General features: G+C 58.4%; 3 protein-coding genes across 5 annotated transcripts; 2 read left to right on the forward strand and 1 right to left on the reverse strand.

The window, feature by feature from the left end:
• Positions 1 to 392: 392 nt before the first annotated feature.
• TOR2A (torsin family 2 member A) lies at positions 393 to 5,004 on the forward strand (the record flags this gene model as incomplete). Its single annotated transcript, XM_083875581.1, has 5 exons — positions 393 to 546; positions 818 to 1,083; positions 2,170 to 2,345; positions 2,680 to 2,807; positions 3,376 to 5,004. 5 exons carry the CDS (start codon positions 393 to 395, stop codon positions 3,618 to 3,620), a joined length of 969 nt encoding a protein of 322 aa, XP_083731707.1. The 3' UTR covers positions 3,621 to 5,004.
• Positions 5,005 to 5,505: 501 nt separating this feature from the next.
• On the forward strand, positions 5,506 to 8,322 carry PTRH1 (peptidyl-tRNA hydrolase 1 homolog; the record flags this gene model as incomplete). Of its 2 annotated transcripts, none has more annotated exons than XM_083876053.1 (5): positions 5,506 to 5,524; positions 6,349 to 6,568; positions 6,733 to 6,832; positions 7,459 to 7,504; positions 7,915 to 8,322. In XM_083876053.1, the coding sequence occupies 5 exons, from the start codon at positions 5,510 to 5,512 to the stop codon at positions 8,098 to 8,100; spliced, it is 567 nt and encodes a 188-aa protein (XP_083732179.1). In that variant the 3' UTR covers positions 8,101 to 8,322. The 2 variants fall into 2 exon arrangements, with proteins under 2 accessions (XP_083732179.1, XP_083732178.1); XM_083876052.1 differs by having other exon boundaries at positions 5,510 to 5,575.
• A 1,200-nt stretch (positions 8,323 to 9,522) lies between these two features.
• Positions 9,523 to 15,879, reverse strand: CERCAM (cerebral endothelial cell adhesion molecule; the record flags this gene model as incomplete). Of its 2 annotated transcripts, none has more annotated exons than XM_083876106.1 (13): positions 9,523 to 9,899; positions 10,557 to 10,793; positions 11,698 to 11,901; positions 11,978 to 12,105; positions 12,275 to 12,407; positions 12,512 to 12,618; positions 12,801 to 12,877; positions 12,995 to 13,114; positions 13,188 to 13,392; positions 13,479 to 13,613; positions 13,693 to 13,810; positions 14,004 to 14,114; positions 15,683 to 15,879. In XM_083876106.1, the coding sequence occupies 12 exons, from the start codon at positions 15,877 to 15,879 to the stop codon at positions 10,559 to 10,561; spliced, it is 1,770 nt and encodes a 589-aa protein (XP_083732232.1). In that variant the 3' UTR covers positions 9,523 to 9,899; positions 10,557 to 10,558. The 2 variants fall into 2 exon arrangements, with proteins under 2 accessions (XP_083732232.1, XP_083732233.1); XM_083876107.1 differs by having other exon boundaries at positions 14,004 to 14,103; positions 15,683 to 15,718.
• Positions 15,880 to 16,115: the final 236 nt, after the last annotated feature.

Genomic DNA, 16,115 nt, shown 5'->3' on the forward strand with positions numbered 1-16,115 from the left:
TGGCCTTGTTGGCCCTCAGGGCACACTGCTGGCTCACAGACACCTTGTTGTCCACCAGGACCCCCAGTCCTTTTCTGCAGAACCGATTTCCATGTCAACCCCCAACCGGTACCGGTGTTGTTCCTCCCCAGGTGCAGGACCCTGCATTTGCCCTTGTTGAGTTTCAGAAGGTTGCGAGAGGGTCCCGGGTCCCCAAGGCACATGGGGACAGGGGGGCACAGGGACCCGGCCCAGGTGGCAGGCGGAGCGATACGGGACAGGCCCCACCTCCTTGCTTCATGGCCACGCCTCCTTCCCATGGCCCCAGCTTTCAGACTCCGCCCTCATGGCCCCGCCTCCGCGCGGGGCACGCTGGGAGTTGTAGTGCGGGCGGTGCGGGAGCCGCGGCCGTCATGGCCCCCGGAGCGGCCCCAGCCCCGGTACCGGTCGGGGTCCTGTTGGTGCTGCTGGCGGCCGCCGCCTGCCCCGCCGCCGCCTGGGACCTGTGGGCGCTGCGCTGCGGCTTCTCGGCGGACTGCGAGTGCGGCTTCGGGCCCGATCTGCGCGGTCAGCGGGAGCGGCCGGCCGGGAAAGGGGTCTGGGGCAGGGGTACCCCCCGGGGGCGGGGGGCGCGCAGCCGCCGAGGCCAGGAGACAGCAGGCGAGGGGATCTCGGGGGCCAGCGCCTTTCCAGGAGACCTTCCCTGGGGCGTCCCTTGCAGCGGGGTCTCTCGGCCGTGCGGCAACCGGGGAAGCCAGGGCCCAGCGGGGCGGCCCCCAGGGACGGGACAAGACATGACAACCCGCCTTCTCCAAGTCCTGGTTTCACTTCCTTTCAGGTCTGGAGTTTGACTTGGCCACGAATCTGGTGGGGCAGCCCCTGGTGAGGCAGCAGGTGATGAAGGGCTTGAGGGAGTTCCTGGAGAACCCGAATCCAGTGAAACCCCTCGTGATGTCCTTCCACGGCTCGACAGGAACAGGCAAAACCTACGTGAGCTCCATGCTCATCCGCTACCTCTTCCAGAAGGGGCTGCAGAGCCCCTATGTTCACCACTTCTCCCCTATAGTGCATTTCCCCCACGCTGAGCTGATAGAGCAGTACAAGGTAAGGGACACTGCTCAGCCCTGCCACTTGACTGTGGGGGTTTGGCTATATCTGTCTTGATCCTCAGGACATATGCATTCAAGCTGTTTCCCCAAGTGCAGTAGGAATAAAAGCTCTTTGTTTTACCCTTTCAGACAAACACAGCTGAGTGAGTGGCTCCATACACTGGCTGAAGGATCCACTAGTAACTGTGATATACTCAGTTATTGCTTTCGTCCTCTCCAGAGCAGTCCTCGCCCTGATCATGTTCTCATTCTTAAATATTTACACAGCTCTTTGAACGCACAAACAAAAGTGCTTGGCTTAGATGAAAGGCACTAAAATTTTCCCATTGCTTTCCAAACAGCCTGATGGCTGTAAAAACCTGCATATCACTAGACTTGTAATCCCCTCCTCACACAGCACAGAGCTCCCTAACAGCAGCTCCAGGCTCTCCATGGTGCCATTCTGTCTCTTAGAGCTGAGAAAAGAGAGAAATCAAAATGCCAGATTCTCAGAAGAGTGGGGATTCAGCACACCTGGACCTTTAATTTCTGTGTGTTTGGAGAAGTTATTTGTTGTATTGTGTCCTTAGAGGAAATGCTTTTGGAAAAGTAAATCCCTTCCTGGCTGAAGTGCTTCAGTTAGGAGTTACACGTGCCCCCAGGCAATGTGAGTGGTTTTGTGTGGGCTGGGAAGTACCTTCAGCCATGATGAAGGGCTGTTCTGGGTCAGTGCAGGCACTTTTTTCTGCATCAGAACAGGAGCTGGCAAGAAGCTAGGAACTGTGTAGATACAACAGGGAACGAGAAGAACACGGGGAGCTGTAGGAGTCTGAGCTTTAGTGTGCTGCCTCCTCCTTTAAATCTGTAATAAAAGACCTACAATGGGCTAAAAAAAGCTGGTAAACAGCCACTGTGTGAAACCGAGAATAAAGGGGCCTTCCCAGTACTGGGTCTTTGAGCTCCAAGTGCATGGTGCTGTGCAGGGACACGCTGCTCTCAGCATCTTTGGCTCTGCTTGAGCTCCTGCCTCAGCCTTTACTCTGGTGTTCTGAGCCTTCCTTACCCTCTCACTGCCTTACAGCTTGGTGGGTGTTTTTCCTAGGAAAGCCTGAAGCGCTGGATCCAAGGGAATTTGACAATCTGTGGACGGTCAGCGTTTCTCTTTGATGAGATGGACAAGATGCACCCAGGCCTGATTGATGTGATCATCCCGTTCCTGGGACCCTCATGGGTTGTGTATGGGACCAACTACCGCAAAGCCATCTTCATCTTCATCAGGTGAGAGAGGCCTCTCCATGGGGCCTTCCAGCTCACTGCTGCTCATTTGGGCAGAGGTCACACTTACTTCAGGGCACACACTTGTTTTGCCTTTCCTTCTCCAAGCCTTGAGCCTCTACAACTGCCAAGAGATGCTATCTCACTGTGAACAGACAGATCTGGAGAGTGGGAAAAAGCCTCCTCTGCATGTTACTTGGCTGCCTCTACAGGAGTTATTTTGGGCCAGGCAGCTGGGAGCTGCTGGCTTGCACTCTGCAGGCTGGTGGGTGTCAGGTGCCACCTGAGGCACCCTTTTCCTGGGTACACACTGGATAAGCCTCTCATTCTTGTGCAGCAATGCAGGAGGGGAGCAGATCAACAATGTGACATTGGCTCTGTGGCGTGCCCGCAAGGACCGGGAGGAGATCAGCCTGCAGGACCTGGAGCCAGCCATCTCCAAGGCCGTGTTTGAAAACCCTCAGAGTGAGTCCATGAAGCTGAGCTCCTCCTGTAGCCCCATAGCCCAGCACAGGCAGCCAGGCCTGTTCTAGGAAGCCACCCACACCACCTGCCACCTCCCAGGCAGCCAGAAAGGGACAAGGGAGTTTTGAGGGATTGGAACTGTGATCCCACAAGGTTTTCATGGCCAAGGGAACCAGCTTCTGAACCAGCAGACCTGTTGCCATATTTAGCAAAGTTCTTTGGAGACAAGGTGTATTTGCAGCTGGGGGCTGGCAGACAGCACAGCACACTTGCCAGAACAGCACTGAGCTATATCGATCCCCATTGCCTGCCTGGATCTCCATGCTTTTCCCTTAGCACAGGAAACAGAGCCTAAATTCTGACTAGACAAGCTAAATCCCTCCATTCCTGGAAAACAAATCTCTTTGAGGGAGAGGTGACAACTGATGGGTTCAACCCTCCCCTTGTATGAAACCAGCAAGATCTCTCTTCAGCAGAGTATTTTGACTTCACATAAAGCAGCTCTTTGAATTGCAGGGACTGTAGAGACTCCCTGAAAGTAAAACCTTCTCTTCCTTTCCTTGTGCAGGTGGCTTCTGGAAATCTGGGATCATTAATGAACATCTCATTGACTTTGTTGTGCCTTTCCTCCCACTGAAGCACCACCATGTAAAGCAGTGTGTCATCAGTGAGCTTGTCCAGCAAGGCCTCGAGGTCCGCCCGGGAGTCGTCCAGGAAGTGGCTGACAGCATCCCCTACTTCCCAGAAGAAGAGAAATTATTCTCATCAACAGGCTGCAAAACAGTGGCCTCTCGCATCAGTTTTTTCTTCTAGTCACTGGCAAGGGCCTCTCTCCCAATCTGTATGGAGCTAGAAAGCACCCAGGGCTGGTGGGATGAGCATTGGGAATGGTATATCACTCTCCATAGCATAAGTGCTCTCCTGCTTAGCTCTCTCCAGCCCTAAGGAGTCCACTGCAGGATGCAGCTGCAGGACCAGGTGCAAATTATGTAATTTAAAGCACTTTACTGATTCAGTCTTGGCCAGGTAAGGAATCCATCACCTGAGACATCTCTGACATGGCGAAGATGCTGAGAAGGTGATGCAGTGTCAAGGAGGTTCTCACCTACCCGCAGCTCTCCCCACTTCTGGCAGCTGTTGATGCCCAATACCTTAAGATTCTGAGCCCACAGAAGAATATTTCTTCCTTACAGCATTTTAACAGTTTTTAAAAAACCTTTTTAAGCGTAGCTGTGCCTCAGGTCCTTGGCACAACATGAGTACTGGTGCTGACCCCTGTGAACACCTCAATATGGCAACAAAGTTTTCTTTTCAAGGAAGCTTTTGTAGCCACCCACATTCCAGTTTCACTGTGAACAGATGCTGATAGGGACCAGCTTAGACACCAAGTGAGGGGGATAATGTGGGAGGGGGCAACACGGGATCTGCCATGAGCCAGGCTCCCTCCCCTACAACCCCTTCATCCATCTTTTCCAAAGGGCCAAAGGATTTCCCTGTAGCAAACCAGGAAAGGAACAAAAGACTGCTTGTTTTACCAGCCATGAAGAATCTCCTACCTCCAGGGGAGCCCACAGCGCTGCTAACGGTTTTGAAAATTGCTTTTATTCAGCGATAGTTTCTACAGCAGAGTTGGTGCTATGAGCTGTGGAGCTTCTTGTCCATCCTTCTGCTGGTCAGACCTTGCAGGCTTTGGCTGGGCCAGCACCCGTTCAGCTTCTGGGGAGTGTCACAATGGGGGACCTGGGGACAAGTTAGAGAAGATAAGTGCAACAGACTGCCAAGCATGGAATGCACAGCCTGGCTTTTGCCCAGACTTTAATATCCTCTGTGCTGTTACAGAATAAGAGGTCAGAGGAACTGGAATCATTCACTTACTAGGAACAGCCTGCTCAAGGGATGGGTGTAGGGACACTTTGCAAAGCTTCCAAAGCTCTGCTTGTTCCCTGTATGGAAATGAGCTGCCAGTGCTTGGGACCATTCCAGCTCCAGGCCCAGAGCTTTGAGGATTTTAGACACCACCCAAAGGCTGCCCAAGAGCTGGCCCAAAGATGGGCAAAAATTCCGCCTCTACCAAAAATATGATGCATTTCTAATTTTAAAATAAATCTTTTAAGAATTAAAGAGTTGAGGTCTTTCCTGACTGCAGCTAGTGTCGAAGGATTTGGAAGATGAGCAGTTTCACAGTGATGTGCTGCTGGTCTGGGGAACTGTCACAGTGCCCTGGGAGAGAGCTCTGCCCTGCTGGCAGGGTGAGGACACACCCGGGTCTGAAGGATGGTTTGGGGAAAGTGAGGAGTGATGTGTTCCCCCATCCAGGCTATCCCAAGGGCCAGCAGGTGAGCGGAGACGGAACGGGCACAAACACAAAACACAGGGCCCAGTCCTGGGCATTCACTGCTCCTTCAAGTCCCTCGGGGACCCTCTGCAGAGCTTCTCCCGGCTCGAGGGGGTTCCCAGGCCGCGGGCCCCCAGTAACGTCCGGTTAACTCATCTCGCCATCCTCACCACGACCACCTCCAGGACCAGCGGTCCCGCGGGGCATTGTCATCGCGACGACACCGCCCGCGACGCCGCCACCGCCCCGCCGCCCGCTAGAAAGATGGCGGCGCTGCCCGTAACCAAGATGGCGGCGGCGGGGAGAGGCGACGTGGGCGGGACGTTGAGCGGCGCGCGGCGTGACGTCACGCGGGGCCAGGAGGCCGATGCTGGCGGCGGAGGTGGCGGGGCGCGCGCGAGCGCTCGTGGGGCGGGCGGGGCCGCGCGCCATGGTGAGGGCGGGGGGGGGGGGGGGGAGTGGGGGCAGCGAGACCGTGAGGGGAGCGCAGGGAGCTGGGCTGTGAGGGGAACGTGGCCGTGAGGGGAGCGCAGGGAGCTGGGCTGTGAGGGGAACGTGGCCGTGAGGGGAGCGCAGGGAGCTGGGCTGTGAGGGGAACGTGGCCGTGAGGGGAGCGCAGGGAGCTGGGCTGTGAGGGGAACGTGGCCGTGAGGGGAGCGCAGGGAGCTGGGCTGTGAGGGGAACGTGGCCGTGAGGGGAGCGCAGGGAGCTGGGCTGTGAGGGGAACGTGGCCGTGAGGGGAGCGCAGGGCACTGGGGGCTGTGAGGGGAACGAGGGGCACTGGGGGCTGTGAGGGCAACGTGGCTGTGAGGGGAACGGGGGGCGGTGGGGGCTGTGAGGAGGACGTGGCTGTGAGAGGATCGCAGGGAGCTGGGCTTTGAGGGGAACGGAGGAATTGGGGGAACGGGGCTGTGAGGAGAACAGGGTGGATCAGGACTGTGAGGCAAGCAGAGGGAGAGGGGCTGTGAGGGCAGTGCCGGAGCCGATCAGGTCATGGGAGAGCACCGGCGCGATCGGGACTGTGAGCGAGGCACCAAGGGAAGAGGGATTGAAGGGAATGCTGTAGGGATCGAGACCATGAGGTCCCAGCCAGCTGTGGGGAGCATGGAGGGAGCAGGTCTGAGAAATGCTGGGGGAATCAGGCCCGTGCAGGGGCCAGGGGCCTCATGGTGACCCGCCAGAGCCCTGTTGACACTTGTCACGCAGGTGGCCGGCCTGGGTAACTATGGGCTGTGGGGCACACGGCACAGTGTGGGCATGGAGGTGCTGGACCGGCTGGCCCGGCAGCTGGCGGTGGCTCAGAGCTGGCGAGCAGACAAGCGGTGTTGTGCTGATGTGGCCCTGGCCACAGTCCACGGCCTGGAGCTGGTGCTGCTCAAGCCGCGGAGGTTCATGAACCTCAATGGGCTCAGCGTCGCCAGTGCTGGTGAGCAGTTGGGTCAGCCCCAAAGCCTCTAGTCCCACCAGCCCCCTGTGACAGCCCTGCTGTCTCCCTGCCCTCCATGGCTCACTACAGCCCCACTCCGTAGAGTCAGGGCCTGGCAAGTCTGTCTCCCCCTCACTTCTTGGGTTGTATTTCTGTTTCCAAAGCTGAGATATACAGCCTTGGCCCTGAAGACATTTACCTGGTTCATGACGACCTGGACAAGGCCCTGGGCAAGGTGGCAATCAAGCTGGGAGGCAGTGCAAGGTATGGGGTAGCCACCTCTCTGATTGTGTGAGCTGATTTGAGGCTTTAACATGCCCATACAGACTCATGGGCTGTTCTTGGCCCCATCCCACCAGGCTTGCAATGTTTCAGCTCTTCTCCTGGGCTTGATCCATTGCAGAGGCAACAGCTGGCTGTTTGGGCAGCCTCCCAGTTCCTGCCCTGGCAGGGAGGGCAGGGAGCCTCCTGGAAGCAGCTATGGGCTGGATTCAGCCCATTGACCGCATCACATGGGCTTTTTATAGCACTGTGCCTCCACAGTGCCTGCCCAGTGCCAGCCCCTGGGGCAGGCTGCAGACATTTAACCTAGGAAAGCTTCCACTGCGGGATGGGCCAGGTTTGGTGCTGGGGCCCAGTGCTCAGTCACACATGCACCAGCTGCAGCAAGAGCCGACACATGCAGAATGTGCTGTCCCAGCCCTGCTTCCCTCAAACCCCCAGCCAACTGCTCTGAGCCCCCCGGGCTGGATGTTCCCGCAGAACCAGGACATGGGGACTGTAGCCCTTGGCTGGGACCACATTCCCATGTTCCTGCAGCAGGAGACTCCAGGGCTATATGAGGGGGTGTCTTACAGACTTAACTGTGGGTTTTCTCTTTCTCTCTCAAGGGGACACAACGGGGTCCAATCCTGCATCAGTGCTTTGCACTCCAATGTGAGTGGGTCTCATCAGAAGGGTATCAATACTGCACCCCCCTCAATGCATGGCTTGTTCCCACAATCCCATTTTTCTGATTCCCCTCAGACAAGCCCCTGCTCCCTTTCCCCCCTTTTCTCCTTTCCCCTTCTTCCCAGAGAGCTGTTGTCTGTTTGGCCGCCATGGAGGACATGGAAACAATTAGCTTGAGTGGCTCTGCCAGGCCTGGCAGGAGCCTGGGATCTCCACACAGCCCAGCAAAAGCCTCTTCCAAAATTATGTTTCTTGGAGCGAGCACTCAAAACCACCTGGAAAACATGAGGAGCTGTTCCCTTACTGCCCAGCCTCACGCTCAGCACTGTCACCCTGCCTAGCTCTGTCTGAACACTTGAGGAAAAGCTCCTCCAGCTCTCTTCCTTCCTCCCCAGGAGATGACCCGGCTCAGGATCGGCATCGGGCGGCCACAGGGGGATGCGACAGTGCCCAACTATGTCCTTTCTCCGTTCAGTGCTGCGGAGCGGGAGAAGTTGGAGCAGATCCTGGCCCAGGCAGTGACCTGCCTGCTGGAGCACATCCAGAGCCGAGCACCTACAGAGCCAGGGGACAGGGGCTGACACAAACCCCTGGGGACCCTTGTGCTGATGGACAGGGTGCTGCGGGCTCTCTGGAGTGACCATGGTGTAGAGCAGAGCTGGCCCAGCTGGGCAGCCTGGCTGAGCACTGGGACAGCCTCCTTCCATGCCCACACCAATCCAGGCAGCTCATGCCTCACTTGCATGCCTGCAGAGGCTCCATACCTCAGTTTGGCACAGAAATTAAATAAACCCTCACCCTGACTCTGCCCTGCTCCTGCCTCTCTTCCATGCACCGCCTACTGAGCTTGGGTTGTCCTTGGCACTGCAGCTCAACTCTATGTTCCCATCCCAGTTCGACCAGCACAGTCTGGAGGGAGGCTCCTAGTGAGAAATGGGGAGCAAGAGGAGCTACTTCTGTAGAATCCAAAGGCATTTCAGCTTTGTTAGAAACTGGCAAGCACAAAGAGCCTGGAATCTCATAGCATGCTGCTCCCACTGAACTGCAGCAAGTTTCAGGGCTGGCCTCACAGTGTTTTTGAGTTCAGTGATTTTGGCCGAAACCATGGAGTTTCCAACAGCTGCAGGAGTTCTAGCTTCCCACAGACCTGTTGTAGGTCTCATGGTGGAGAGGGCAGACTGAGGCAATGTGTCCTCACCACTGCTGTGTCCCAGAGTCCTGGGCCGTGCCAGCATGTCCTGCCCAGCTCTGTATCCCACGAGTACTGAGACACCCAGCAAAGGCACCTCCTCTCCTGCATCCCAGCAGGCACTGGAACAAGCGCTGGGACACTTACTGGCTGATGTATACCACAGTGCTGCTGCCACTTCCATCCTCTGCCTCCAGCTGGCACCAGACCTTCTTCTACTCCATCTCCAGCTCCTGAGCTCCTCCTGGAGCACTGAGGCTGCCTGGGACCAGGGGAAAAGCTGGGAAGCAAAAGTGTCCCCTCCCTTCCTCACCCATGTCTATACTGGCTGGGACCCTGCACTTGCAGAACAGGCAGTTGACCATCTCCTCCCTGTTCTCCAGTAGATCCACTCGGATCTTCAGGTCCCGTGTGATCTGGAGCTGGTTTTTTTTCCTTGAGGAGGTCCCCGCTGTAGCTGTTCAACCTGCCCCAAATGATGCTTTCCTGAATCACTTGGTAGTCTCACACATCTCACTGTGGGCATCTGCTACCAAGGCATCCACCTGCTGCCCCATCACCTCCATTCCCAGGGGAGAGCTGAGCTCTGTGAAGATGCCACCCACCTTACCCACCCAAGACCCCAAGCATGAGCCTCAATCTTCCTCTCCACCTCACCTCTCTCCTTCCCCCTCTTTCCCCCTTACAGATTTCATTCCCAAAGTTCCCAGCTAGGGGAACTGCCAGACCCTTGCCCCTGCAGCACCGAGGTGACCCCAGTGGGGTAATGCCCTGGGAACTTGGGGCAATGCCAGCACCCAGCACATCAGGTCAGTCTGCTTTAATCCTCCCTGGGCTTCTACCCAGGCATGGCACGAGGAACGAGCCCAGTCAGTGGCAGGAGGCCACCACAGATGTGAGCCCAAAGTCCTCTCCCCAAAAGTCCATGCTGGTGGGAGATGGCAGAGTTGGCATTGCTTGGGACTGTCCTGGAGATGTGTCCTCAGCAGAGATGGAGCACAGTGCTCCTCAGTCTCTCCACTTGGCAGGGAGAGGCTTTCCTGGGGCAAATCCTGCCTTGGGTGGATTCGTCGCATGCAGATTCAAAGAACCCTGTGGGGCTCTGTCCAGGGCAGCTGCATCTCTTGAGGGGAGTGGGCAATATAAGGTCCTTGCCCATGGTGTTTCCAGCTGGATCACAATCCCTCGTCCCTAGGAGGCACGGACACAGGCATTAGTGGTCACAGCAGGAGCTGCCCTGACATGTTCACGCCTGCAGCCGAGGCAGTGGGAGGGCTGTTTTCCAGCCTCCCCTGGTCTGGCAGCTCTCAGGGCAGTTCTACTGCCAGGACAAGCAATCTCAGGCAGGGAAAGTCTGACCCAGCATTAACTGTGTCTCTGCTGCCCTGGGGCTGAGCCAGTGCTGGTCGCCTGCCTGGCTGCATGGCCACCCCACAGATGCACAGCCCCAAGGAGACCCATTTCTGAGGGGAGCAAGCAGTAGGGGTGAAATGTTCCCCTGGGAGATGCCCCAGTTCTTTCTGCACTGAGGAGACTTTTTTAGTAGGCAAAGGAGCATTCTCTCTTCCTCACCTGAGGGACTAGGGAGCAGCATGGACTCAGGGAGATGGAGGGCCCTGTCCCCATGTCCCCTCCAGCTCAGTGCAGCCCTACATGGGACATCTCCTTTCCCCACCTGGAAGAGACGGTCTGGTCTCTATTTCCCAACACGTTGACTCTGACAGGGAGAGCTGCTATCTCATGACAAAAACAAGCTAGGCATGTGGGACACATCTGAACACGGCACTTGCAGGGAGATGCTCCCCAGCTGCTCTGTCCCCTGTGCCCAGGTCTCATGGCCTTGCTCACCATCAGAGCTCATCACGGGCTGTGGTGCGGAGGTGGCCAGCGCTGCCCCGTGAGTCCCTCAGAGTCTTCTGTGAGCCAACCCAGTCAGTCTTCTTGGCATCATCATCCCAGATGGTGGAAGTCTCGGTGTCACTCAGCCAGTTGCTGTCCCCAGCATAGTGAGTGGGATAAACCAGGAGGGGGTGAGCCGAAAACACCAGCAAGTCTCGTGGGGAGAAGTGCCGCTTGTAATCCTCACTGAAGAAAGTGGAGCAGACCCAGGAGGAGAAACTGGCTTACGAAGCATGGCACAGAGGAGCAAAAGCACTGGGAAAACCATACCAACCACCCAGGGAAGGCTCCATTCAGGGCAGGGTATAGGACAGGATGTGGGATACTAGGCATTGAGTGAGGGAAGGCTGGGCAGGGACTGTAGAGGGATTACAGAGAGGACAGGACCTGTCACTCCCCACTAGCTGGGGCTGCCTCTTGGCACAGAGTGGGTCTCTGCACAGCATCCAGCTGGCCCTGAGACAGGGCTGTCTGGTGCTGTTATGCCTGCAAGCGGGGGGCTTCCAGCTGCTCCTGGTGCACATCCAGAGCACTAATCTGTCCCTCCGTCCACCTCCAGCCTGCCTTTTACATGCCTGATCCCCGTGTTTCTCCATCCTGCTCACTGGGCTTCCCAATCCATTCTCTCCGAGGACACCCACCCACTGGTGCTCACTCACCCCCTAAATTGTCTCTCTCCCCCCAGAAAAAGCCTTACTGCTGACCCCTACCCCAGAGAGGGGCATGAAAGTGCTCCAAATTGGGGCTGAGACCCCCAGCCAGGGGTGGGGGACCACACAGCCCCCCAGCACCAGGGTACAGGGGGCTGCTCCCTGCCCCTTGCCATGAGGCCAAGACCCTGTGCAGGGCCAACATCAAGCCCCAGCTCCATTCCTATTCCCCATCCCATGCTGGCAGAGGGCCATTTTCCAGCGGCCAGTGGCCAGGCAGCAGCCGGCTGAGAATGAGCTCATGCTACAGATGTTTTCCTCCAGCATGAGTAACGCCTGCAAGGGGGGGAACTGGGTGAGGTGGTGACAGTGGAGAAGAAACACATTGTCCCACAATGGCATGGCCAGGCCAGCTCCCTCCTGCACAGCCTCCTCCTTACTTGGGGTGCTTGTCATACATGATGGGCAGATACTCGTCCACCGGCAACATTTTGGAAAGGGGTTTGGTGGCCAGCAGCTTCTGTGCCCCATGGTAGGAGATGGCATAGGCCAGTGTCCAGTATGAGTACCCAGCCACCACCAGGTTCCGCACGCCTTCCACAGGTGCCTCATCCTCGTCGTTCACTTGTTTCCTCCCCAGGTAGCTGTGGAGCGGCCAGGGAACCATGAGAGCCAGCCCTGGGGACCCCCACCCCACATCTCCCTACCCCCAGCACCTACATGAGGTCCCAGTCCTGCTGTGCCTGCTCCAGCTCCTCCATCAGCCGCTGCAGCCGTGCTGGGAAGGCAGCCTCAAAGCGCACATCGTCCTCGAAGACCACGGACCGCTCCAACCTCCGGGACACGATCTGGAGGAGGGACAGACGTGCAAGCATATCCCAGCACCACTCTGGGCCATACTGGGGCCACTGACCCTGCAGGACACCCCTTCTCCCCAGGTCCTCCAGATATCTGTGATGCTCACAGGGTCCCTTCCCACTGCTGGTGGCCCTTAGGGACGCCAGTGTGGCCCCATACCTCCTTCCAGATATTGTAGTGGCTGAGGAAGCAGCCAACCTCGCCCTTGGTGAGTGTGCGGCCAGAGAAGGGATCATAGTACCCGGGTAGCAGGTCCACACCCAACACCTTGATGTCACTGCTGTTGAGAGTGCTGTAAGGTGAGAGGCTGCATCAGTAAGGTGTCCCCCCAGACACCCCCTGTCCCCTCCCCAGGGTGACACCAGGGGACTGGCTGAGTGGTTCCCCTATGGTCACCTGCCATCCACAGCATCCACCACTCGTGGGATGATTTCCAGCTCCTGCAGGGATGCCAGCATTCGCTGCCGCCGGTCTGGCCTCCGCACCAGGTTGATTAGGAAAATCTGGGGAGGAAGAGGAGAAGCCCCAGCAATGGGACACGTTGTCATGGGGGACACAAAGCCTGCCCGGCTACTGCAGGAGGGGGACTGGGGCTCAGGCTTTGCCATGGATGGATGCAATCAGAGAGATGGACACAACCAGAGGGATGGACAGGGGGACATGAGTGGCTCCATCGGGCACTCACTTCATCAAAGCCCATTTTTGTGAGTGGTCTGGGCAGGAGAGAAATGTGTCTGGAGCGCTGCATGGGGGGACCATCCACTGTGGAGAGAGGAGACACTCTTCAGTGGAGCCCAGATTCCTCTTGCTGGGAGCTGGGGCTGACAGCCCTGTCAGGACTTGGAGGTCTCCAGGACCTCTCCACCCATGTGCACTCACCCATGGCCTCCAGCATGAGATGCACAAAGTTGGCACGATCATCCTCCAGCGTCTGGTGGGCCTTCAGAGGAACATTGATGTAACCAAAGTGGTGCTGGTTGCACACATGGACCTCAGCACCTGCCAGGTGAGACAGGTGAGCAGCACAGCTCCACCAAGCCCCTGCACCCTCCAAAACCCCCATCACCCTCACCAGCCTCCTGGCAGGAGTAGGCAAAGACAATGATGTCATCGAAGGCCCAGGTGTAGTTGGGATGGGGCGGGTAGAAAGCCAATTGCAAGGTCTCCTCCTTCCGCAGGTCGATCAGGAAGGTGGCATAGACCATGGGGACACGGAAGCAGCCCACCTGCTGCCGGTTCTTGGTGGGGAAGTAGTCAGCTGTCCGGCGATAGAATCCCTGTGGCACACAGCACAACGCCTCCATGGCAGAGGGCTCCTCCACCATGGGGCTGTCTCATTCTCCAGGGCTTTCTGGGGGCGTACCTGGGGTGTGATGCCACACCAGAAGTTGGAGTAGTAGGTCTGCGAGTCCAGCATGGGGGCTACCACTGACTTGTTCTGCGCCATGAGAAACTTGAGGGTCTGGTTGTTGGTCAGGACAGTGTCAGTGTCCATGAACTGCGGAGACAGCACATGTTCTGGAGACATGGAGAAGCCCACCTCAGCCCCCACCCCAGCAGTGCCCCAAGCCCCTTACCAAGATGTAGTCTGCCTGCTGCTCCCGGGCATAGGTGAGAGCTTCCTGCTTCAACTTCATCACGTTTTCATAGCGTTTGTCACTCCAGTGCTTGGGACCAAGCTCATCAGGGTAGGAGCTGGGCAGGGGGAGGCAGGGGTTAACCTCACTCGCCGGGAACGCACTAACTCGGTGCAGGCTGTTCGTGCCGGCAGGCTGAGTCAGCCCCACACTGATTTGCTCCTCCTGATCTCCGGCCAGGGAGAGTTGATGCTGCTCCAGAGCCCCTCACAGCCCACACTTGCCCCCACCCAGCCCTCACCCAGCCTCACCTGGGCTCCTCTTGCACCTTCCAGGCCACCGAGTGATAATCCTTCCCCACCGCCCCCAGCCACTCCTGCAGCATTGCTGTCGTGTTGTCCAAGTTATGGTCTGTTGCACACCTGGGATGAGGGGACATCAGTCTCTGGGGGTTCTCCTCAAAGGAGAACCAGGACCTCACCCTGCACCAGAAATGCTCACGGGGCCAAAAGACTGAGCCAGTGACAGACTCGTTTGGGAACATAACATGTAATTTGAAGAACCAAGGCTGCGCAGACAGGAGGGAGAAAGCCAACTGGTAATTTCTTCCTCTGTGCCTCTGCCAGCCAGGCTATTCCACGGTTCCTGCCCCTCATGCCTGCAGCCCAGTGCCAACCCTGGACATGTTCTCCTCACCTCAGCCTTGTGACTGCCCACTATGAGCACTGCAGCACAGCCTCCATGTCCCCCTGCACCCCACAGTACCCCTGTTTATCCCACTGTTCCAGCTGTGAGAGGAAAGGACTCAACAGGCAGCAAAAAACTCCCCCTTCCTGAACATTCCCTTTGCCGGGCACCATCACCATTCCCACCCGTCCTCACAACAATGTTCACAAGGAGCCCAACAGAGACAGAGCTGAGCCCACCTTGCACTGGGCCAAACCCCGAGTTCCCACACTCCTTGGCACCCTCGACTTGTCAAAGAGCCCCGGGATATCCCGCAGGCACTGACGTCATGGGGATTTGACGGATCCAGGGGACAAAGCAGGATCTATGTCCCCCAGCTCTACAGGCTGCTCTTGAAACACCCTGCAGGGTCCTGGGCCCGGGGACTCCCAGGGGGTGCAGCAGATAAAGGTGAGGATCTCCCTTCCCCTGCAGGCAGCTGACCCCTGCCCCAGCCCTGCCAGGATCCCCCCGCCAGCCCCCGCCTCAGCTCCCCCACAAAAGCAGCTGCAGAAAAGTTTCCGACAAGCTCAGCCGAGAGACGGCAGTGGCGCAACGAGGAGAAAGGAGACTCCTCTTCCAGCCAGCCCCCAGCACGGTAAAGGCGGCTTGGGGGTATCTTTGGGAAACGGTGGCTGAGGGTGAGCCCTGCAGGGAGGGGGAAGGCAGCGTCTGCCCCTGATGGTGCAGAAATCCCCTTGTGCCCAGTGGTTCCCTCCCTCATCAGCCCCGCAGCCTCCTCAGGGGAAAGATGGGGGTCCTGCCCCTTCGCCGCGGGGCAGCCGGAGCCTCTCCCTGTTCCCTGCTGGATCCCACACACGGCACAGAGCCACCCCTAACATTTTGGGGCTGGGGGCGCTGCTACCAGCGGGGTTCCTGTTCTTCCCGAAGGTCTCTGCCCCCTAAGGATCCCCATTCCCCCGCGGGCCCCCGTTCCTTCGAATCTGTTCTGGTCATCCAGGCCCCAGTTACTCCAGGATCACCCCGAGCCCCCTGTTCCCCCACTCTCCCTGGCTCCCCCCGGCATTGTCCTTCGGGTCCCTGCTACCCTCGGCTCTTCATTCCCCTCACATTCCCCAGGACCCTCCTTCCCCCCCACTCTCCCCATTCCCCCAGGGCTCCCCGTTATCCCCGTGGTCCCCGTAACTCCAGTTTCCCGGCTCCCCCCGAGATGCCCATTCCCGCACAGCCCTCTCCTCCCCCGGGATGCTGCTGCTCTCCGCGCCGCGGGATGCCCGCTCCCCGCGGGGTCCCGCTTTCTCACCACAGGGCGATGCTGCCCGGGGGATAGTCCAAGCGCTCCAAGGCTCCCAGGCAGTGCGGCAGCGAGTGCTGCGCGTTCCGGGCCAGGAGGGCGAGTACCAGGCGCGGCGGGGCCGGCCCGGTGCCGGTGCCGGTGCCGGTGCCGGTGCCGGTGCCCAGCAGCAGGAGGAGGGCGCAGAGCGGCCCCGCGGCGCCCATGGCGGAGGCGGCAGGCGGGGAAGGGGCGGGCTGGGACCCGCCGCGCTCAGCGCACCCCCCGCCCCCGGCCCGGCCCCGTCGCCGCCGCAAGCCCTGGGGGCCAGTTTGGGTCGGGTTTCCTTAAATAGAGTCGATATCGGTGCAGAGTCCCGCAAAGCCCACGGCTGGGGGGCGAGAGACCGCGGCACTGCCCGGGGCGCCCTCCCCGAGGATGCTCCAGGGCATCCCCGTGTGCC

The sequence above is a fragment of the Zosterops lateralis genome, assembly GCF_965231275.1.
Source record: "Zosterops lateralis genome assembly, chromosome: 20".
In the NCBI taxonomy this organism is placed as follows: domain Eukaryota; kingdom Metazoa; phylum Chordata; class Aves; order Passeriformes; family Zosteropidae; genus Zosterops; species Zosterops lateralis.